Source organism: Prunus mume, linkage group LG5 (assembly GCF_029339155.1).
Source record: "Prunus mume cultivar Tortuosa linkage group LG5, ASM2933915v1, whole genome shotgun sequence".
Classification (NCBI taxonomy): Eukaryota; Viridiplantae; Streptophyta; class Magnoliopsida; order Rosales; family Rosaceae; genus Prunus; species Prunus mume.
In genome coordinates this window covers 29115173-29139133 of record NC_142702.1, presented here as the reverse complement: position 1 = coordinate 29139133, position 23961 = coordinate 29115173, and the positions used below count along the sequence as shown (strand labels likewise).

Below are 23961 nucleotides of genomic sequence, written 5' to 3'. Positions count from 1 at the left end.
ATCAGATTGCTTCTTTCAAGAGTAACAATTTGGAATTAAGGCATATAAGGATAATAATTTCCATTACAGACTGGAAATAAAACTCAAATTAAATGTATAATCAAGTTCCGAAATATAAAAATTACGGTCTAATAGCAAAAATCACAGCCATCCAGAAACACAGAGATCTAAAACGCATATATTCATTCATTAAGCTGTGTGCACCCAACCAGAACTAAAACATAAACGCACAAAGACGTAATCTAATGGAACCAAATAATCCAACACCGCCTTGACTAAAAACACAGTAACTTAAAGTGAACCCCTAAGTAAACACTTAACATGCATCAGCATGGTCTGTGTCTCTCTAATCCTTCTTCTTTTCTTTCAATGGGCCCTTGGGAATTTTACTCAAAACCTTGGCATCAAACACTGCGTACTGCTTCTTGAACTCAATCAATGCCTTCTCGGAAAAGGCATCAATCTGCACATCATATTTCTCATAAATCACCGGCAATGTGTGCAGCAACACAAAAGCTGCCATTCAAAATTCGAGGAGATGTTAATAACAGATGTTTCCCAAATCAAAATCGAGAAACACGCTAAAGAGAATCGAAAACTAAAAAAGAAATCCTTACTTATGTAGAATAAGGTCAGGAAGTTCAACCATTTCCCAACCAATGACACAATCCACAAGACAGCTATAACCTGATAACCAGAAGAGCACCACTTAATGAGTCTATAATCCTAACAACTGTCTACACATACAGCACCACTATGAAAGAAAGATCAACTTACACCAAGGAACATCTTCAAATCTCTCCCAGATGCAATATCCCGCAAAATGTGAAAAGCTCTGTTGAGCTCAATTCTCAGTGCAGATGCCAAATCAAGGACAGTCCTCTCAGAGAGTTGAACCTTTGGGATTTGTGGTGGAGACCTGAACAAGGAACATAGCGAAGTTAATACCATATAATATTATATCAAATATCAAATCTGCCAAAAATAGCAAGAATACCAGAACATTACTTGTTGATAAAGGTTGATGCATTAGACCACAGGAAAAAGACAGCCAGGGAGAGTATCAATAAATGGCACACCAGAGTGATTAGATGGTATTCAAGCAACTCAAAGAAAACCCATAATACAGTAGCACCACCAAGCACACTTGCAGAAATTTTCTTGTTCCTCCATAGGAGGACATCAGCAGCTGCATTGAAATACTGACATTAGATTATAATTGAGGTCTTTTTTGTACAAGGTTCTTCTTTCAGGCATAGTCATAAATGAAGAAACGGAAAACTGGTCCAGAAATTCTTGCAGGATTTAGTATCTCAGCTTTTCTAAGGCATAATTTCAAAAACAAATCACCAGTTTCCAAATTCAAAATGAAGATGCCAAAAGTGCTACACAGCCTTTAAAAATATTATAAAAACACGCGGGCACAACCCAACACAGCAAATCAAAAGAAAGTGGGATACTAAACCACATACTATAAACATATGAAATATTTATTATGTATCAGAAACCAGGAAAATACTATTAAAATATTGTCAGTATATGTTCATTACATCATTTTGAAACGTATATTATATATACAAAACAGAATGCAGAGGAAAAATAAAAAATAACTAGTATGTAAAATCAACAATTTGAATAATGCCTACCAATTGGAATCTATCCACCAATACTACACACAGAAAAACCCTACAATAATTCAATTATCTAACTTTGTTTTACCTACCAATAAACCCAGCACATTAATTAATTTAATTTAAAAAAACAAAAAACAAAACAAAATCATCGGTGCACTGCATACCTCTTTATTTAATCGCATATACGATAATATGAAGAAGAAACAAAAGCGAATTAAAAAACTGAGATCAGTTCAAACCAAAAAAAAAAAAAACTGAGATCAGCTAACTTATACGTACACTTTTCAGGAATGAACATTTATATTATATTAATTCAGCAAAGTCGTTATTCAATCAGATCCCCAAAATTAACTTTCATAATTTTAGTTTCCTTTAAATTCCACCTTTTCCGATCAATCAAACAAAACACAATGAATTCATGCAAACATAAGTGTTAATAATGTATTATGGAGAAAGAGAGGGGGGAAACATAGTACGTTTGCCACCGCCCAAAACCTTGTGAACGGGCTTCTCTCTACCGAAGAGCCTAAAAATCTTGGATTTGACGGAATCGTGAGTAGACGGCTTGTCGTCTTCAACCTTGGGTTTAACGACGTCGTGCTTGGACTTCTTCTTGTCGTCGTCGGAGTCCGATGAAGACGCCGATGCGTGGTGGCCGTAGATCTTATCCACCAGCGATTCTGGCTCCGCCATGGTTTCTCAGATCGAATGGAGCGAAAGAGAGAGAGATGTAGAGTTTGGGAGCGTTGATATCAGTGTGTTTATGTGATTGTGTGTTTAGGTGTGGGGGGGGGGGGGTAATTTTAATTTAAAGCGAGAAGTAAGGCAGATAAAATCTGAGCCGTCGAAAAACGGCGATGGGACCGAGGCTGAGGTGCGGATGGCCCGAACCGAGTGGTTTGGAAAATAACAGAAACCAAGGAAAGGAAAGGGTGCAGGTATATGGAGAAAAGAGTAGGACGAGGCGGGAATGTCTCGCGTTACGGCGCTTCTGGTGCACTGTAATATCACAGCCTTAATTTCTTTCAATTTTAAATATTGCAATCATATATTACAATTTAGCTTTTAAAAGGGTCTATATACATTTGAGAATTTGATTCTATGAATTTAGTGAATGCTCCGTTGGGAAAATCTTACTGTCCAATGAATTTATTTTATACCATCGTAAAAAAACCTACCAGAATAAACAATATTAATTAGGATTAAGAAAAATGAATGAATAATGTCTTATTTTATTTATAATGAAAATGAGCACAAAGTTTGGAGAAAGCAAAAGGAAAAAAAAACAAAAGAGATGGAACCTGGCTGTGAGAATAAAAGGCTCCACCTCCAAATTGATGTTCCATCAGTCGTATTAGGGGGTGGTGTTGGCATGACGGAACACCATGTACAGTCGACAATAGCCCATGATCCTGCCAATGCCAATGGCCCAATGCCATAGAATTTAGAAAGCCATGTTGTATATATTTCAAGTCTCTCCTCGGAAGTTCGGAACACAGAGCAAGACCAAATCTGCAATGGAATATGGATTTGATAGATGAAAGTGAATGATGATGAATGCTGCAAAAGATTTGAAACCACGAGACCAGAGGGCAGAGGCTTCTGAGGGGTGGGCTTAGGAGGGTTAGGAGGAGAAATTGGAGAAATCCCATCATAATTGCAATGTCAATAGGAATATAACATCGCTGCATCCATGATCCAAGTCCAAGCACCACTAGTGTCTAGTCCTACACTTTTGTTACTTTTAAAGAGGCCCAAGCCCATGTAAGTCATTGGGTTCTACGGGCATTGAATTTGAGGATGTGTTTCATTTTCAGCAAGTCCATCGCCATTCGTTTCTGTATGTCGTTCAAAGAAAACGAGTCATTCGAAGCCTATCCCTTAGCGGAAATGCTATAATGAGGGGGTAACAAAATTCTACGTCCAATGGATGTTCTTCGCTGCCTATTACATGTCTATTTCACTGCATTTCATATATAATGGTATTTCATGGTCGCTGATTTACAGACTAAACAAGTTTAGCCAAGTCAACAACATCACCACACCGGCATTTTGATTTTGGACACGAAACATGAAGACCCCACCAGTTGCAAAATTCTTCGAGGCATAATTTGACCAGCCAACCGCATGTGAAATTCTTTAACAGACAAAGAGAGCTTCACTCAAAAACCCACAACACAAGTACAACAAAAAGTCATACTAGGCTCTTGAGAATTGAGTGGAAAGAGGAATTCAGATGGCGACTGCTTTGATCCACCTGAGATGACAACAAGAAAAAAAAAATTGGAAAATCATAATATGTTCATGGTGGGGTTCACCTTCCCAGTTTTTAAATCAAAAGATGTGAATAATCATGGCAGCTTAGGGTGCAGAATCTTACAAATTTGGAACATTTACGCAGCATGATTGAAAATAGGACCAATATTCCATTCTAGATATAATAAACTATATGCCCTGTAATGTAAATGACAAAAATGTTTGTGATGATGAACTGTTGATATGATATATAATATATGAATGTAGAGTAGAGAGAAGTTGTAGACAAAGGGTAGAGTCAGCTTAAGCTTTCTGTTTAAAGATGAAACAAAACAACATGGGAAAAAGTCTAAGGATGCATTGGCAAGGCTCAAAATTGTGTCGTGCATACCATAAAGTTTTAAACCAGAAAATTTAATATAAAAGCTAACAATTCAGAGAGAGGGAGATTGTTTCACTGAAGCAGTTGAGGACCACAGCATCAGCATATACAGTAATAGTAATAGTATGGTTCATTTCATTGTCTAAATTTGAGGACCACTATTGAGATTGGGAGGTAGAGAGCTAGCTTCTCCTCGAGCCTTTTAAACATTACAGGAATATACTTACCAGAAAATTAAAGACATGACAAAGAATTTGGCACTTTGAGAATCTGATTCAATCCCATTAAACCACAATCACAAATCTTATCTTTATGCTTTCTTTCACATGGCTGGAGCCTGGAGCCTGGAAGCCTGAAGCCTGAAGCCGGGAGCCTAATAACTGAGGGACTTTTCTCTCTCTAGTAACATTTTTTTTGTGCAGAAGGCCAGCTGCATTGTATGCATTCAAAAGAAGGACCAAGACCACACAAACCCAAGTTTACAAGTCAAACCTTTTACTGCAAAGACTTAAGACCCGCTTGCTTCGGCCATCAAGGAATATTAAAGCCTTTGGACCTCTCTTCTCTTTAAAGGTAGGGAGAGGAGAGGGAGGGGTCCCTTCCCCTGAGCAACCGAAGAAGCGTGCCTCAGCTGCACCAATGCCTTGCCTTGTAAAGAACCCAATTCTCTGACTTATCAGATCTTTTTAAGACTCTCTCTCTCTCTCTCTCTCTCTCTCTCTCTGTATAAATGTGTAATATCTTATGTAACGTAACCCTACGTTGGGTAACTTTTGGTTGCTTTTGCTCCTCTCTTTTTTCTTTTTGGCCTTTTCTCTTTCATTTTTCGTTCTCTTTATCTATTCTTTTTGGAAGTTTCTCGTCACCATCCTTATGTCTTCTCTACTCCATGCCCAAAATCAATTGCACAAGCAGAACTAGATTGGGAACTACACCATATGAAATCATCCATTCACTATCACGCGCTCCACCTCCTAAAGATGCAAAAAGATATAAAAGATCATTTAACCAATCTGTTAGCTTTTCTTTTTTACTAGAAAGAAAAAAAGATCATTTGACCAATCCATTTATAACTTCCATCACAACTATGAGTTTATCTTCATGAAATTTATTTTAATAACAATTCCAAGAAGCAGACAATAAAATGTAGAAATAGACTTTGACTCGGCAAAGTACAGATGGAAATTGTAGTCCACTTGTGCGTAACAAAGAACCACGTTCTGGCTGAAAATTATGCAAATTCAAAGTTCAAAGTATGCAGGAGCGTAAGGGGACCGGGCGTGGGGCCAAGAATTGAAAGCAAAGAAAACCTCTGCATCGATTCATCAGCAAGTCTGAAAATCTGCATTTGCGAAGAGTATACGTGTATTATATAATGTGCTTCTTGTTGTATACGTAGCTCGTAGCTCTGAGTTCTGAAACGTTTCATAGACCATCCCATAGTCTAAATAAGCCTAGATGGTGTCTACTTTTAGAACCACGTAATCAAAGATGTAAATGAAAACAGCCAACCTACAAAACAAAAGGAAAAGTATTCTCTCTCTCTCTCTCTCTCTCTCTCTCAAAAGCAAAAGAAAACCTTTGCTGCCTGCCCCTCTCTCTCTCTCTCTCTCTCTCTCTCTCTCTCTCTGTTTCCCCCGAACACCACTTTCGATGCTGCAAACGCAACCACCGCCATAAAACGAAGCGAAATTTTATTAAAGCTCTCTTTATTTCACTCATATCCTCACGTTACCCTCTGCTCCTCTCTCACTACTTTCTGGTATAAAACCCATCAAAACCCTGCATTAACCAAATCCCTTATCGCTTAACCCTTTCTGTCTCTCTCTTTCCCTGCACCATGGAAACTCTCCATTTCCTCAAGTTCTGGAAACCCAACAATGCCTCCACCATCGCAGTTCCAAGTCCTTTAGTTGAAACAGACCATGAGGTTGAAGAAGAAGAAGAAGAAGACTCATTCTTCGACTTGGAATTAAGTTTCGATATCATGAACAAAAACGACGCAAACAAGGCCTGCACAGATGATGCAACCCCGCAGGAAAGTAACAGGCTTGATTCCATTCCAAAATCAAACGACTCAGCCAAAAAAGCCGGCTGTACCGAACCCTGTCTTTCCAAACCGCCCCTTTCTCTCTCGCCTTCTGATCCAATTTCCAAAAGGAAAATTCTCCCCATTGAGCCCATTTTCAAGCCTCAGTCCCCAATTGCTCTCCTTAAATCGGCTCCAAAGTTTGGAGCTTTCATGTTGAAGAAGCCCAAAGCAACAAAAACAACAGCGAAGAAAACAGAGAAAACAGGGGAAGCAGAGTCCAAAGTTTTGATGGAGACCCAGAAGCAGAAAACCAAAGAAGGCAACCTCTTCGGTGTGAAACTCCTCAATACTGAAGAACATCAAAACCCTTCTAAGCTGACCCGAGAAAACAGTTCCAGGAGGAACGGAAGCAGGCAACAGAACCAGAGCTCAGAAGACTCCAAAACAGAGCGATTCTCGAAAGATATGATACAAAAGTACCTGAACCTAATCAAGCCACTTTATATGAAGGTTTCCAAAAAGTGCAGTGAGAAGGTGAAGCCTTCTGGTAATATTCCAATGTCATCGCCGAATTGTTCTCCTGCTATGCCGGTATTATCTATGTGTTCGCCCAAGAAGGAGAAGCAGGGGAATATCCCTGTCGGAATTAGAGTTGTTTATAAGAACTTGGGGAAGAGCAAATCGGCCACGACGATCGCAGTGGCGCCACAGGTGAAACGGAGAGACGATTCGCTGTTGCTGCAGCATGATGGGATTCAGAGTGCCATTCTACATTGCAAGAGATCATTCAATTCTAGAGGTGCTGAGAATGAAAAATTACTTTAGTTTGTTTTAAATTAGTAAAATTTATTTGATTTTGAAGCTTACTTTTTGGATCAGTTAAGTTCAACAGTTAATTTGGTTTCAGATTCTTCCTCGTTATCAAGGTCAGCCAGTGATTCTTCATCCATGAACTCGTACTCTACTGGTATAAATCACTCTCTCTTTTTAGCAAATCAAGTGAATATCAAATTCCAATCTCCAAATTTGCTTTGATTATAACCAAAAATTTCACATTTCTTGCAGATTCTTCTCTGTTATCAAGGTTTGCAAGTGAATTCCACGACAAATCAGCGAGAAGCTCCATTGAGGAAGGGGTTTGTGCTGAAATTTGAAGCTTTGTTAATTGGATTTTGAGAGATAAAACGCGGGAAAAACAGAACCGGATGATGATGAGGGCTCTGTTCTTTTTGTGTGTTCTACGTGCTTCTGTAAAAACAAAGGAAAAAAGAAAATTTGAGCTAGGGTAGGGTTATTTTTGATATTTTAGCTTTAGCTATGTATGATGAGACCAGTGAAACCATAGGTTCACCTGTTGTTGTCTGTAAAGTGATGGGTCATTATGAAAAACTGAAGAAAACTCCGATATGATATCTTTTTGTGGTTTTGTGTATCTATCAGTGTGCCCTTGTCTCCGCTCTCAAGCGGCATAGCATCGTGTTGCTTTTGAATGTATGGGAGAAATCTGTATAAATCAATCAAACCGTATGTGACATTATTTTCTGCATTCAAAGATTGATTTGACTCAACAGGTTCTGCATCTTTCATTTTCTTTGAGGTTCCACTTCCCAGGAGAAAATGACAGAAGCCGGAATATTAATCAGGTCAGTCAGATGCTTGTATCAATCCTCCTAGTTCCTTTTTTTTCTAATGCAACTCATAAAAACCGGCTGTTGGAGATCAATTTTTGGTGGTGTGGTTAATAGCATCCCACACTCTTTTTGGCATTGGTTTTTCATATGTGTATAGGGTTTGTGAGGGAGGATTTATTATGACCAACAACCTGCATATGTACTGGTTAATTTCATTCCGACAGCATTCTTGCTTTTATAAAGTACTTTTTGAATTGTAAAAGAAGCATTTTATTTGCTTTTATTAAAATCTGATTTCGTTCCAAAGCGAAAAAGCATTCAGAGTGGCAGATGCTCTCCCAGTCTCTCTGTCCAACCCATCCCATCTGATTTTGGTAGGTTGGAGATTCAATTCAATTTTGACTGCTTGTTGCAGCAGGGGAACTACTATAAATAAATGCATACATGTCCATTTTCTCTTTTAATTGCGCTGGCCTCCCATCACTTTTGACATAATAACATGGATGTCACTCAAAACTTTTTATTGACACTACCTGCCCCTCCTCTTCTCTCTGGCCAACCAGCATGATATTCTTCCTGTCAGGGGAAGGGAGGGAGAAAGACTTCCATGCCATGGAGATAGCAAGAGCGCATGTCATAGCCTTATTGGTCGGGCATATGCAACTAAGTTTTTCTCCAAGGAAGGACGTCCATTTTTGGGCAGATTGGAGAATCCAAGTTTCAAATTTGAATGGAAAACTTAGAAGTTACTGTTTGTTTTTAGTCATAAATGAAAACAAAAGTAATACTTGTGTAATATCAAATGTGCCAAAAAGAGGAATATGATAGCAGATGTAAGTTTGTGTACGAATTTTGGATATAAAATTGCATATGAAAATGAAATATTATAAACCAACGGAAGGGCATGCACTGCACTTCTCTAACACATGATGATGATGACAAGAAATGCCAGAAATATTGTGGCCCATTTCAGACACCAATGCAAACTTCACGGTGAACCACATTGCAGAGCTGACAAAGAAACCCCATTTGCATTGCACCATATGAAAAAAGACAAACAACACCACACAGACCAGATAACAAGAACGAGGTAGAGCTGCAATGCAAATGCAATGGGGTAAGTTTCAACTTCGCAATTAAGAAAGACCAGCAAAGATAAAGAGGTGCTGGATTTTTAAAGTCACGAGCCAAGTCTCGTGAGCGGCAGCAGTAGGAGGCCCACTATCATTCATACATTCATATCACATCAGTTTTCAGACCAAAATCTCTGTGTGTTGAGTTGTCTTCAACTCACCATTCAACTCACCAAACTTGTTCCACTCAGAAAAATCCCAAAGCAACATGCATGTGCCAAAAAGAGGTTAAATCTTTGTCTTGTAATATTTTTTTCAACAGGATTATAAACAGTAGCTGGTTCTGTTGGTATTTTGACTGATCAGTGAACACGTAATTACGATAGAAGTTACTAAAATGATGGTTTAGTTTATAAGATTAACAAATAATAAAGTTATAATTTATGAGGTTGATGTCCAGTTTTTGAACATAATACAACGTAACACATGAACACAACTCTCAGATTGCTTAAGGGTTGGTTGAGACAAGATACTCGGAATGAACGATGTTTATGATTAATTATTTGGGTGGGCATTTTATTTTTCTTCAACAAGTTACTCCAAAATCAGAACAGAAAAGGGTTGCAAGTCGAGGCAAAGGTTACTGTTCATTGCATTTGCACTAGTTGGATTGGAGCAGTAAAACGACAGGTTTCGTTTAATTGTTACACTCAAGAAATGTGATTTAATTATAAGTAGATGAAAGCAATGCACCAAGAAACGCTACACAACAAACACCCGACATCATATTTTCATCCGAGGTTCATAGATCTGCTCTGTTTCCTCCACTGATATTGTCTGGTGGTGGTCACAAATATTTAGTGTCAAATATTGCGTTTGCGTTATGTCATATGCATCATGTCTTCTATCAGGTGAGCTCAATTTCCAATTATAGCTTTCTTTTTAGGGCAAAACAACATTCGTAGGAAACATTAAGATTAGAATTAGATTTTCTTTGCAGCTCTCCAGTTCATTGGATGTGTCTCAATCATCGTTCAAGCTATCCGAAATGTTTAAACAATATGTTAAACTCCCCAGTGTATCAATAGCATAGCTGTACTCGTGTTTGTGTTCGTGTTCGTGTTCGTGTTTGTGTTCGTGTTTGTGGGTTATACCATGACAGCCCAAACCCTTAATGGACCCCAAGATTATTAGACCCAATGGAGAGGTGTGATGGACAGGCTTCTTTTTGGGTCTGAGTTATGGGCCTACTTCAGTCCATGCCCAAACATTATATCCAATTCAATATTATTCAACATGTGAAAAACCACTAATTACAAGAATTTTACACAGGCACATTAGTTAGAGATCACATGCAATATGTAGAACAATAATGCTACTCTTACCATATTTATATACCACATTTTCATATCATCTTATGTGGCAGCTAAAGTGGACAACCGCATCAATAAAAATTATTTAACATTTTCTTTTCTTTTATGATTTATTCCATTATTTGTTTTTCTAATTTTATTAATTAAAATATACTTTATTGATTTAATTGCTGTGGCATATGATATAGACATGCCACATCATATGATATATAAATGTGGGAGAAAAATGTGTTAAGTGTATGATTACTCTATGTAGAAACAAGATGTCCATAGCTCACAAAATAAATATGATAACAAGAATAGGCATTTAAAAAATAAAAAATAAAAGATTATACATAGATTAATATTATGATCACTTGCAGACAATATTTTGGACAGACAGCGATGCAAGAACAATTTCCATGGTGCAATTCATGTGATGAAGAAGAAAGCGAGAAAGAAAGAGAGAGAAGGGAAGAGAGATGAAGATTACGACTAAATTTTTTATTCTAAATTCGAGAATCCATATAGGATTTTTGAGTTAGGAATAGCGAACCATATTAATAATGAATTGGATTTATCCAAACTAATTTTGCATAAATAAAAAATAAAAAAACAAAGCCCACAAAATAATTTAAAATAATGAATTACTAGTTATTAAGTAATTTATGAAATTAGTAAAATATTTAAATATTCACTAAAAAAATAATTACTAATTAAAGTAATTTTAAAAAGCTAAGATATTACTTTATTACATATATTAACTAAAAGAATTTGGGGAAAAAAAAAAAGAGTAAATAAATTATTTTTTATTTTTTATAATTTTTAAAAATGTAAAAAAAAAATCTTTCCCAATGAAATTTGGTCGGCATGTCTATGCCGGCAAATATTTGCTAGATTAAACTTCTCCCGACGAAATTTACCTCTGTCAACGAACTTTCGTCGGCAGAGGTTTTTCACTATAATTTTTTTGTTAAAATATTTTTCTTAGTAATTAAATGATATCTTAGCCTTATTTAACTACCTTCATTAGTAATTGTGTATTAATTACTATTTATTAAGTCGTAGTCTTCCCACACGATTATTAATTACTATTTATTAAGTAATTTATAAATTTAGTAAAATATTTAAACACTAATTATTTACTAAATAACCAATAAATAAAACACAATTAATAATTACATATATTAAACTAAAGAAGCTGAGAAAAATATTCTATTTCTAGTGTATAGCCGAGCGGCTATACTACTAAGATATTCTAGAGTACAGCCGCGCGGCTATACCGGTGATGGCCTTGTTTTGAAATTGAAGCCTAGTGACCTTTGGGCCATCCGCTCTGCAAAAGATTTACATCCAGCATAAATTACACAGCAATACACATAACTTCTAATACCATAAAGCACATTACTTGGATAAATCCGACAGTTAGGAAGGGATTAAAGAATCTGTCTTTAATGAATCATTATTTTTAATTGTAGGCTAAAAGTACTTGAAAGATCATGCATCTAGACATTCTTCATAATTGGGGTTTCAACATCTTACGCTTAGCATTCAAGTTTCGACCAGAGTTACAATAAGCATTACCCAAGTTGCGAAATAAGTCCACAATTGTAGGTTCCCAAACCTTGACATCTAATGTTAGAGATCTCACCTGCAGTCATCCTTTAATGGTGTTCGTGCACGTGGTTTATACCATGACAGCCCAAACTTTTAATGAACCCCAAGATTATTACACCCCAAACATTATATCCAATTCAATATTCAACAGAATTTTGCACAGGCACATTAATTATTAGAGACCACAACATCCACATACAATACGTCAGTAGCTCACAAAATAAATATAATAACAAGAATAGGCATTTAAAAAATAAAAAATAAAATATTATACACAGATTAATATTATGATCACTTGCAGACAATATTTTGGACCGACTGCGTTGCAAGAACAATTTCCATGGTGCAATTCATACGAGCAGACTTCTTCTTCTTGATCACCTTCATCAGATGTATTTTCCCATCCAATTTAGACGCGGAGGTAATTGGAATTATCCCAGAGCTAATATCACTTGCCAACTGAGACTGAGAGTTGGCAGACAAGCCATTTGAAGTGAGCTCCAGTGAGTTCGCCACCTTTCTGGTCGATCGAGCTCTGGCTCTGGCCTCGTACACATTCACCTGCCCAATTCTGGTGCCTCTGTACTCAAATTCGACGATGCCATCTTCGTAGTTGAAGTGTCCAAAGTTGGTGTTCTTCACTCTAAACTTAACGTCCATGTCCAAGTTAAATGAAGGGCTGGTGCCGTTGCCAACCTTAAAGTCACTGAAGGAGGCCGATCGAACTCGGAATTTTGGACTTTTGATTTTCATAACAGTTAGTGCAAAGACTGTTATGACTATGACTTGGAACACGGCAAAGACAGTAACGTAAAATAGGCACCTCATGCGCCTCTTTCTTTTGAGCTCTGCGGGGTCTGCTGTCACTGCAGATTCTTGATCGCTCCGGATGTAGCCGTTTGCCGGGACCAAAGGGTAGGGTGATGTTGCTTCTTTCTCAGCTGCCATTTTTATTTCTTTCAACTTCTAGCTGCACAAGGATTTGTTTTCCTTTTTTTTCTTTTGGTGGGTTTGAGGTTTGAGCAAGTATTTATAGATATATGCTAAGATCAGAATAGTAGATATTTCGAAGTGGTTAGGAGGAGGATTGAGAGTTCACTTATTTTGACAAAGTTTTCAGCAAGGTCTTGTTTCTTGTATTTTTCTTGTCCCAAACACGGAAGCCGGCTTTGAACTTTGACTTTGACTTTAACTTTTCAGGCATATTTTATGGCGACGTGTACCGTAAATACTTTTCAAACCAAAATTATACTTGTCCTAATAGTTGCAGAACCTTCTATAGATCAGGATATAATCACACGAGGATACCAGTCACGGCCTAATCAAATTCCAATAGATGTATTAAAAAAAAAAATTAACTTGTATAATTTTTGTTTATTATTAATTGTCACCATAGCTGTTCCAAGTATTATTATATTTAGGTGCGTTGATAGGGATTATGATACCTAGAAACACAACCGCAAAGGTCACAAGCAGGAAATTTATGCGTTTTATAAGAGAAGAGAAAAGGTCACGAGAGAAGAGTTGGTTAAACTCATCTTAGCTATTAAAAAAAAAAAGGGAATATTATTATCCCAAAGGCGGCTAACATAGCCTAAGCGTACGCCTCCTTCAATTGAAAAGGCTTCATTTGCGACGCGTTTAAAGAATGAGGGTTGAAACTCTTCTTCTGGTCTTGTGTATCTGTACAAGTTCAACGACAAATTCTTCATCCTTGTACGAACAGTATGAACAAGTCACAACCCCAACTTGAGGTCGAATTATGTCAACTTCCCATTTGTTTCGAGTTTATGGGAGTGCGGTAGAGCATTTTAATTTTATGGGTTGGTGAAAATTTTAGACAAAGACAACCGGTTTCCATTCCGTTTGGATATTGGACTCAGATTTTAAAGTCAGAGTTTTGGGGTGAAGCAGGAGGTATGCATGCCTACATGGTGGCCAGCTAGTTTGACATGTGGGCGCCTAGGCGCTAGGTGGGTCTTTGTTTAAAAAATAAATAAATAAATACTATAGCCGCGCGGCTATACTCAGTTTTAAAAAAAAAGAAATCGTATAGCCGACGGCTATACTCAGTTTTAAAAAATAGTATAGCCGAGCGGCTACTATTTTTGACACGTGGATGCCTAAGCACTTGGCGGGTCCCTTTTTTGTTTAAATAAATAGAATAGTATAGCCGAACGGCTATAGTCTCTTTTTAAAAAGAAATAGTATAGCCGGGCGGCTATAGTCGGTTTTTTAAAGAAATAGTATAGCCGAACGGCTATACTCGGTTTTTAAGTTTGTTTTTAAAAATCATAAGCCGTTCGGCTATACGCAGTTTTTGAAAAAATAAAATAAAATAGTATAGCCGGTCGGCTGTACTGACACTGTTTTTAAATAATACAAATTTATAAATAAACCCAATCCTAGACATATATTTATAAAAAAAACCCAAGCACTATTTAAACATAGAAACACACCCAAAATCAACCCCAAAGTCAACTTTTTGGGTGTGTTTATAAATGGATTTTGAGTGTGTGTAATGATGGGTTTTGGGTGTGTTTATATGTTTAAATAGTGTTTGGGTTTTTTTATAATTTCAACCCCCATTTTGGGTGTTTTAGTGAAACTTCCTTTAAATAAATAGTACAGCCGCACGGCTATACTCGGTTTTTTAAAATTTATTTTTAAAAATAGTATAGCCGTCCAGCTATAGGCGGTTTTTAAAGTTTTTAAAAGAAATAGTACCCAATTTTTTCAAAAAAAAATTCAATTTCCCATTTGTTTCAAGTATATGAGAGTGCGGTAGAGCATTTTAATTTTATGGGCTGGTGAAAGTTGACTTTATATTTGATGGGTTGGTGAAAGTTTTGGGCTGAGACAATCGGTTTCCAGTCCATTTGAATATTGGGCTCAGATTTTGAAGTCGGAGCTTTGGCGTGAAGCAGGAGGAGCTTTATGAAGATGCTTGAGGTGAGGAGCAAGCAAAGGTATACATGCCTACATGGTGGCCAGCTAGTTTGACATAACATATCATTAACTTTTTCATCATATTTTTGTGACCCGGGAAAAGAAAAGGGCTCATCATATTTCAAACCAACAACAAATAATAAAAGCCTTAGTGTATTTGAATGCCTTACCCAAAAAAGTATTCAGGGAATATGTTACGCATTTCTCACTCATCATCAGTGAGCAAGAAATTAGTTACCCTCATGCGTGTCATATGGGTTTGTTGATAGGATAGTAGGGAGGGAGGACCATGCAGAAAGCTTGACTTGATTGCTTCCACTCCAAAAAAATTTGTTCTCTTTATAATATTTTACCATATATCCCATCAAATTCAGATGCATCTATGGATAATGGAACCCAGAAACAGTATTACTTCACCAAGAGACATTGAAATTTTAGAAGAAAAAAGCACTTTATCTTGTGATATATGTATGCATTTGATTGAATGTGTCTCTTAAGGCTGGCTGTGATTGTAAAAATGAAATGAATTATGCTCCTGTAGCGTATGCTTTAGGCAGAGGAGAGGAATAACCTTTTCTGTGCGAGTGCGACAATATTCATACACGCATCCCTGCCGGTGGGCCATTTGATGTTAACGTTACATGGTAAATCTGATAGATTTTCAATTCAATACAATAAAGCCTTAACATACGCTGCCCCTCCATGAAATATTATATTCAACAACAACCAATAAACCTAAAAGTTTAAATCCATAAAAATGAAATTAAAATTACCCAAAACAACAACAACAACAACAACAGGAAGGACTGTATTGATTTCACTTGCAAGTCAAAACGTGGACAACTTTGGCCTTAGTATCAACTTGTACGGTGCAGTTCAAGTTAGCAGACTTCTTCTTCTTGATGACCTTGAAGAGATGCACCTTCCCATCCAACTTGGCGTAGGCAGTCAACGTCAAATTCCCAGAACTCAGATCGCTACTCAACTGAGAGTGGCTTGAAACCTTGTTCGAGTTCAACGACACTGTCACGTTTATCTTCTTTGTCCTTTTAGCTTTGGCTTTAGCCTTGGCAATAGTGCCCTCCCCGACCGCAGTGCCTTTGTACGAGAAAGTGACCTTGCTGCCCTCGAACTTGTAATGCCCAAAGTTTTTGTTCTTGACGGTAACCAAAGCATTGATTTGAACCTTAAAGGAAGGAGACGACGGGCTGGAGTTGGCGGTGAGTGAGTTGACAGCAACCGAGTCTAAACGGACTTTGGGAGTTTTGATACGCATGACGAAAACCACAAACAGAACTATGATTATGGTTTGTAATATGATCCCGCCAGCGATGTATTGGAAGCATCTGTTTCTCTTCCTCCGTGAATCTTCGTTGCCTCTTGTCATGGTTCTGGGTCGGATTAGAATAATAGGAACAAGAAGCGTTTTTTTTAGGTTTGAATATGTTTGGTAGCGCTACAAGGAAAGGAAAGTGTTATTTATAAGAATTTGACTATAGTTTTGGGTGCTGGCCCTACATATACATGCTAGTTGTTATTTATACGCCTTTCCAGCCAAGTTTCCTTTAATGTGTTTTATCTTTTATAAAGATGTTTAGCCGTTAGGATCTAATGTTTGAAACTGGTATACATACATTACATAGTAAGTAAGTTGATAAGAATCGGATGAGTTGACTCAGAATTCAGTAATGATCAGCTGAGCTGAGGGTGGTGGTGGGTGTGACTTGTGAAGTTGTGAGGGAGAGATGAAAGAAATTGGTTTGAAATTGCCATCACAAATATATCACATAGAATAGAATATTTCACGCATGCAGAAGGCATGATGTAGGGCAAACAAATACAAGGACACGAAGTTGAGAAGCTCAAGTTTGAAATAGTCGCAGTTTGTGGGGGAAGACAAGCGTATTCTCTTGCCATCCATATAGGATTCTAGGACCACTTTTGGGTGCTCATAAGTTACCTGTCATGAAATTTTATGTAAATTAATCTTCGATATAACATATAACCTTTTCTTTCTAGGATCAACTGAGTTGTCTTCTGTACCAAAATTATCCATCAAAATCATCAACTGGATAATATTTAATTCAGGAAAAACTTATGTAATGTAGTCGAATGAGTATCATCACATGACCACGCTAGCTAACCAAAAGATTTAAACGTTCGTTTGTGAGTGATTCTGAATAAGCCAAAAAATACTTATATGAAGAATGACTTTTGAGTGTAAAAAGACTAAAACCCTAGTATTTATTATTTTCACTCATTTTAAATTGTTAATCTCACTGAATGTGTGATGATGATCTAATTTGGCCTTTGGGTGGCTGGTCTTAGGGGCTAAGCTTCATGAGATTAATCAAGTATCATGAATACACCATTGGCTCTTTGTTTCTTCACATCCAAGACGCGTAAATAAATGTTTTGATTATGATAAATATAATTATTCTAAGGTGCGTCGACCCCCCCACAAGTATACTAGTGCTTTCTTGCAAATTTATGATTCGTGTCTATCATGAAGTTTTATTTTAACATTAAATAAAATAAAACCCCCCAAAAAAAATAAAAAGTAAGAAAGACGGATCATCGGACCATATTTACCATAATAGCCTTATGCTAACCTAATTTGAGGCTTCCTGAAATAAAAGCTCATTTGCAATCGGGCCTGCATTTGCATGGGTTTCTCTCGTACATACTCAAATGCTTTCGCTTTCTGGCCGACTCTGATTAGTATTAGTTACGCTACTTAACTGACATTGACAGACTTTTGAGAAATATTAAATCATTAATACAAATTTGTCTAAAAAATGCACGTAAATGCATCAGTTCTAAACGTATAGACTCGGAATAATCCAAAAATAATATTTAGTGCGGATTATTAATTTCAAATAAATGTTAATCAGTACTTGAAAACTGAAAAAGAAAAAGAAAAAACATTTGAAGTTGGTGACATGCAGCAACTAGTCCTGGTTATTGTCGTGTATGGCCTATGGTGTTTATATCAAGAGTGATGATTTCCCCACTCTTTTTTTCATATTTTATCCACTTACACTCCTTTTTTATAATTTAAAAAAAAGTGTAAGTGGATAAAATAGGAGTGGGGAAATCATTGCCCTATATCAAATATGAAGCCTCGTCGACGAAAAAACAAAAAAAATATATGAAGCCTTATGCATGCATATGCATGAAGCAAAAAATAATGAGTAAATATGCAAATGCATCATCATGTGTGTACAGTGTAGTGTAGTGTAGGAAGGGATTTGGTCACGGACGTGCAGCTATTTAATGCAAAGCATGTCGTGAAGTGAAGGCAGCCTCATCCTCGATCCAATAGGCTAAGAAGGGTTCTAAGACAAAAGCATATGACAGACAGAAGAGCACAGTAGCAGACTCGTGAATTACAACAAGAGGATCCCTTTTCAGTATCTTTAACTTCATCGATTTCCCCCAATTTTAAATTGTAATCGCTTTTGCTTTTGTTTTTGTTCAACCAGCACACACATTGCCCAATTTACCAACTCTACTACTTCACAACTGCCACTGCCCCCACCCAATTTCTTCTACCTACTTGCAGTTTGCCTTTTGTTTTCCCCATCGTTTTTTACTGTCTATTGAGCTGGAAAATTGTATGCTACTGATTTCAATTACATCAAGATGTGATCTTACTCCGTCAACCCTGCAGGTACTAGATCTGAAACAATGATCATCATCATTGACAAAGTTTTTACTTGACACACTAACCTTAATTAAAATTAGATCACGACAAGTTTACTTTCTTTTTTTTTCCTTTTATAAAATTTTTTTTAAAAAAAAAACTTTTAGAGTATAGATAAATCGTCCATTGAATTGTTCGTAGAGCTGGAGATCAATATGTAGGACAATAGTGAGGAGAATAAGATTTCAATTACAATCACAACTACTAGAAAAAGGGGCTAAGGCCACAATTTGCCTAACCACGGCAAACTAACAATAGTCATTGGTGTATAATGATCCTAGTTACTGTGCATGAGTAACTTGTAACATATAATAGAAGCCACAGTGAAGTCACAGAGTGGCTAAAAAACAATTTTATTAATAAAATGAGAAGTTGAGGAGATTGTATATATTAAGAAGAAAAATACTATAAAGCCAAATAGGTCCCTTACTTAGATGATTCTTGCATAATTAAGGTTTTGTCTTGGTTTGTGTTTGATAATAACCTCTAATAAAAATTTTCAATCCCCAAAATTACTTAATTAATTTTAAAGTTTCACTCAAAATGGAGGTTGAAATTATAATACACTTTATTCATTTTCAATCCCCAAAATAAATACACTATAAATTTGTATAATTTTAATTCACACCTTTTTAACTTGTCGTCCTCCGCCAGCTTTATACACCAAACTCATATGGAAGGAAACCAATATCATATCTCCACTACATGCATCTCTCCCTCTTCACCACTTCAACTCTCCAACTTCTCTTTCTCTCTCTCTCCTAAAACTCCATGGAAGCAGACGCACCAGCACCCCTACCACTCTCCAAAACCTACGAATTAACAGCCTCTTCCATTTCCTACACCAAATCAACCACAACCACCACCACATTCTCCCCATTTCACTTCCTCTTCAAGCCATGCACCGCCCCCACACCCACTTACATCCTCAAAGACATCTCCCTCACCGCCTACCCCTCCGAAATCCTAGCCATTGTAGGCCCCAGCGGGGCCGGAAAGTCCACTCTCCTTGACATCCTAGCCGCTCGAACGTCGCCCACAGGCGGCGCTCTCCTTCTTAATTCTTCCCCTATCAACCCTTCCTCATTCCGCAAACTCTCTGCCTACGTCCCTCAGCACGATGCATGCCTTCCGCTGCTCACCGTCTTCGAAACCTTTGCTTTCGCCGCAAGCCTCCTGGTTCCCAATTCCAGCCCAACAAACATTGCAGACGTTGTCGCCTCTCTGCTCACTGAGCTCAGGCTTACGCATTTGGCCAACACTCGCCTTGGCCATGGTCTGTCCGGCGGTGAACGTAGACGTGTTTCAATAGGCCTGAGCCTTCTCCACGACCCTGCAGTGCTACTTCTCGACGAACCCACCTCGGGTCTTGACAGCACCTCTGCTTTCAACGTAATCCAGACCCTCAAATCCATTTGCACCTCGCGTCACCGCACTGTGGTTTTGTCTATTCACCAACCCAGCAACAAAATCCTCTCAGCCATTGATAAAATCCTCTTGCTGTCCAAAGGGACAGTTGTGCACCATGGAACACTCTCTTCTCTTGAAGCTTTTTTGCTCTCTAACGGCTTCACAGTCCCTCCACAACTCAATGCCTTAGAATACACCATGGAAATTCTCAACCGCCTCCCTGCCTTAAAACCAATTACATCTGTACCATCATCGCCTCCTGATATTCCTAGTTCTACAGCTAATCCTCATAATTCTGATCAAGATAATCAGGCAACCAGACAAGTCACGAGATACAAAAGCTCTCGAATCCAAGAGGTTTTGGCTCTTTACAACCGGTTTTGGAAAATCATTTACAGAACAAGACAGCTTCTTTTAACAAACACCTTGGAGGCTCTTCTTGTGGGTCTGGTTTTAGGAACCATTTACATCAACATTGGGTTCGACAAGCAGGGAATTGAGAAGAGGTTTGGTCTCTTCGCCTTCACGCTCACTTTCCTGCTTTCCTCCACAACCGAAACCCTCCCAATCTTCATCAACGAAAGGCCGATCCTCCTAAGAGAAACGTCTGGTGGGATTTACAGGCTTTCCTCCTATCTAATCGCAAACACTCTGGTTTTCCTGCCTTACTTGCTCGCAATCGCGATCATCTACTCTGTCTCGGTCTATTTCTTGGTGGGTCTTTGTGCGTCTTGGCAAGCGTTTGCTTATTTTGTTCTGGTCATATGGGTCATAGTTCTAATGGCGAACTCGTTCGTACTGTTCTTGAGTTCTCTGGCACCCAACTACATTGCCGGGACATCACTGGTGACGATACTTTTGGGTGGGTTTTTTCTCTTCTCTGGCTACTTCATCTCGAAAGATAACATGCCCAGGTACTGGCTCTTCATGCACTTCTTTTCTATGTACAAGTATGCCCTTGACGCCCTCCTGATCAATGAGTATGGCTGCCTTGTGTCAAGGTGTTTGATATGGTACGAAGAGAATAATGGTAATAACAGAGAGTGCATGGTGACGGGAGGCGATGTGTTGCAGAAGAGAGGGCTGCATGAAAGGCAGAGGTGGAGCAACATCTACATCTTGATTGGGTTCTTTGTGTTGTATCGTGTGCTTTGTTTGATGGTTTTGATCCGAAGGGTCTCAAGATCAAACAAGTAAATCCATGTGCATGTTTGATTTGAATAAATACGAAATGAAATATGTAAGGATGTTCAATGCGACGAACACTTGATTTGATTCTTTGTTGTTGTAATGTGTACATATATTATATATCCTCTGATCTGAATTTGTATATTTTGAAAGTTAGAACTCGTTTCTTCATATTTTGCATGCGCCTCCAAATCCAAAGCAAAGTTGTGGTCCTCTAGTCTAGCCAATTCACTTGATGCAGATAGATAGAATTAAACCCAATATATATAGCTGTCCTGTCCCTGTCTGTGAGTAAGTATTATTGTGTGAATTGAAGATTGATCTCTAAATCAAACACATCACATGCAAAAAGTTGAAATGGAATTTGATGGATTGAGAGACGAACGTACTATGAGTTGAGAACTTGATAGTGAGATGACGAAGTGGTGCATGCTGATTGGTGAGGGAGGGACGCAGGTGAGTTTGTGTTGTGTGGATAGAAATGAATGCAATAATGTAATCAGACCCCACAATTTGAGTCACGGGTCCCTTTCCTTGAGAGCAAAATGATACACGTAGACGCATTGCAGTGAGACCGTGAGAGGGAAGAATCCAAGGTCGTCTCAGCCTTAAACATATATTCTGATATTGAGAGAGAGAGAGAAGAGAGAGAGGGTTTTGTCGGGTGGTGAAGTTGAAAAAGTTGAAATGCAAGACAAAGGAGAGTTTGTTTGGTTGCTCTCACACTCTTTAATCAGTGCCATATCCTGAATCACGGGTTGCTCTTCCATAATTTTTCATAATAATTTGTTGTTACCCGTGACCCTCAACTCGGCTCATTCTTGTCAAGCTCGCATCAAATTTACAATTCCATACATGATACTAACACGTCGCACTTTATTAGCTACTGAATACAACTTGTCGTTTTTTGTTGAAACGGATATACAAAAAATGGATATTCTAAATGTCATATAAAGGCGTTGCCTTGCTCATGGATGCGAACAAACTTATAATGGAGATAACGCTATTTTATTATATCCGATCAATAACATAATTACATATAAAAAAGTTATTATATATATTATTATGTTATTGATTGAAAATAATAAAAAGTATTATCCCGCATGATAGTTTCTGTCGAGATGATGGCTCTTAGCTGTACGTCATTCTTAAAGATGTCCCACATTTCCCAAAATGAACAAATAGTAGGTTTATATTTTTCTTCTTGGTATGAATGAAAAGTGGATCGAGTATGGCAGCCAGTGAAGTTGCTTTGTAGTCTGGGGATATTTTATATTATATATTTAACCTCATTATTAATATATTTTGGTTAATATTTTGAAAGAATTTTGATATTTTTAATTATATTTTTCAATATAGTACTTTCGACTTTCTTTGGAGCAAAACATAATCAAATGGACGAATTTTGGAGTAATTCCAGTTGGAGGATGTACGTGAGTCACTTAGCTTGATCGTATTAAAATATCAGACTTTTCCACCAAGCGATGATTTCCTGGAGAATAAATGAAGGAGCGATGCGCAGTGTTGGAATAGTGACGTTTTGGGCTTGTATTACGTTTTTGGAGCCCAAGATGACCTCGGATTGGTTCGTGGACTTCTAGAGAAGTGTTTTGAATATTTTTATCTTTAAAACAAGCTATCTTGAGCCAAATTTGGAGGAGATTTTAGGCCAAAACGTGGCTGGGCAGATTTTGGGCAGATTCTCATAATCCGATTTGGACTTTATTTACGAATATTATTTTATTTTAACTTAGTTTCTTTGTGGGGATTGGGCAGCTAGGTTTTAGGAGATATTTAAGCTCATTTTCACATAAATTTGGGGACTCCCTTTCAACTTCTTTTTGGCTTTTGGAGCAATTGCTAGGGTTTTGGGTTTTCGCGACTTTCATGTGTTTTCATTCTTATTCATTCGAGTGATATTTCCTTGGATTTCAATTATGAATATGCGTAACTAAATCTCTTTTGCTAGGGTGAAGCCTTGAGCCTTAGCATGAATATGTGATTTTTTATTTAATTGCTTATGATTGAGTGCATGCATGCTTTGAATTGTTAATCATTGTTTTAAACTATTTAATTGTCTTAATGCCTGATCACCATTAGGATATTTAGAAAAGTAATTAGATGCAATTTTGGTCGAAAGGTTCCCTGAAATTGATGCTAGTTTCTTGTGATTAATAATTGTAATTTCATTTCAGATGAACACCACGTCTTAAGGGTTGCATGGTTTTTCAAAGGTTTTCACAAAACTTAATGAGTCTTTCATGTTCAAATTTGATCTAAACGTTTAGATATACGTTCTATGTTGGAGGTTCCAAGTAGAATATAAATTAGGAAAACCTAACCTTCAAAGTGGCATGTGCAAATCATAAGTAATTGGTAGAAATTTACAGGATTGCTAGGTGATGGTGAAACCCTAGTGCTTTTATAAATTGATATTTAAAACTCTTTCCTTAAATCGTATTTGTTTTTGTTTAAATTTATTTTTAGTGTCAACCAATTTCATAAACATCTTTCTCAATTTTTAAATTTAGGTAGTTAATTAGAAATTGTTTTTACATAAATTGCTAAATAGTCCTTGAGGAGAACTACCTTGCATGAGCATCTATACTACAATAGCCTTATATTCTTGCAAGTATTTTACGTGATTTTTACTTTGTTTGCACAGGTACTAAAAATCCTATAATAGTCCAAACAATTTTGGGTGATTTACTAGCTTCAAACATGAATGAAG

The 23961-nt window shown here is 37.4% G+C and overlaps 5 protein-coding genes and 1 long non-coding RNA gene across 7 annotated transcripts; 2 read left to right on the top strand and 4 right to left on the bottom strand.

Annotated features, from left to right (window-relative positions):
* Positions 1–6: 6 nt before the first annotated feature.
* On the bottom strand, positions 7–2423 carry LOC103333698 (reticulon-like protein B1). The gene is made up of 5 exons (XM_008236592.3): positions 2111–2423; positions 1009–1189; positions 778–919; positions 618–687; positions 7–516 (listed from the first exon to the last, which is right to left on the bottom strand). The coding sequence occupies exons 1-5, from the start codon at positions 2325–2327 to the stop codon at positions 347–349; spliced, it is 780 nt and encodes a 259-aa protein (XP_008234814.2). The 5' UTR covers positions 2328–2423; the 3' UTR covers positions 7–346.
* A 427-nt stretch (positions 2424–2850) lies between these two features.
* Positions 2851–4234, bottom strand: LOC148917521 (uncharacterized). The gene is made up of 2 exons (XR_016127042.1): positions 4015–4234; positions 2851–3891 (listed from the first exon to the last, which is right to left on the bottom strand). It is a non-coding gene; the product is annotated as an uncharacterized LOC148917521 (long non-coding RNA).
* Positions 4235–5838: 1604 nt separating this feature from the next.
* On the top strand, positions 5839–7738 carry MAKR5 (membrane-associated kinase regulator). Its single transcript, XM_008236593.3, has 3 exons — positions 5839–7103; positions 7212–7271; positions 7370–7738. The coding sequence occupies exons 1-3, from the start codon at positions 6113–6115 to the stop codon at positions 7456–7458; spliced, it is 1140 nt and encodes a 379-aa protein (XP_008234815.3). The 5' UTR covers positions 5839–6112; the 3' UTR covers positions 7459–7738.
* Positions 7739–12120: 4382 nt separating this feature from the next.
* LOC103333786 (late embryogenesis abundant protein At1g64065-like) lies at positions 12121–13015 on the bottom strand. The gene has a single exon (XM_008236676.2). The coding sequence runs from the start codon at positions 12923–12925 to the stop codon at positions 12269–12271; it is 657 nt and encodes a 218-aa protein (XP_008234898.2). The 5' UTR covers positions 12926–13015; the 3' UTR covers positions 12121–12268.
* Positions 13016–15550: 2535 nt separating this feature from the next.
* Positions 15551–16407, bottom strand: LOC103333700 (uncharacterized). Its single transcript, XM_008236594.3, has one exon. It carries the CDS (start codon positions 16311–16313, stop codon positions 15744–15746), a length of 570 nt encoding a protein of 189 aa, XP_008234816.2. The 5' UTR covers positions 16314–16407; the 3' UTR covers positions 15551–15743.
* Positions 16408–19252: 2845 nt separating this feature from the next.
* On the top strand, positions 19253–21322 carry ABCG8 (ABC-2 type transporter family protein). 2 transcript variants are annotated; one of them, XM_089052542.1, is made up of 2 exons: positions 19253–20956; positions 21044–21322. In XM_089052542.1, exons 1-2 carry the CDS (start codon positions 19404–19406, stop codon positions 21237–21239), a joined length of 1749 nt encoding a protein of 582 aa, XP_088908668.1. In that variant the 5' UTR covers positions 19253–19403; the 3' UTR covers positions 21240–21322. The 2 variants fall into 2 exon arrangements, with proteins under 2 accessions (XP_088908668.1, XP_008234817.2); XM_008236595.2 differs by having other exon boundaries at positions 19256–21322.
* Positions 21323–23961: the final 2639 nt, after the last annotated feature.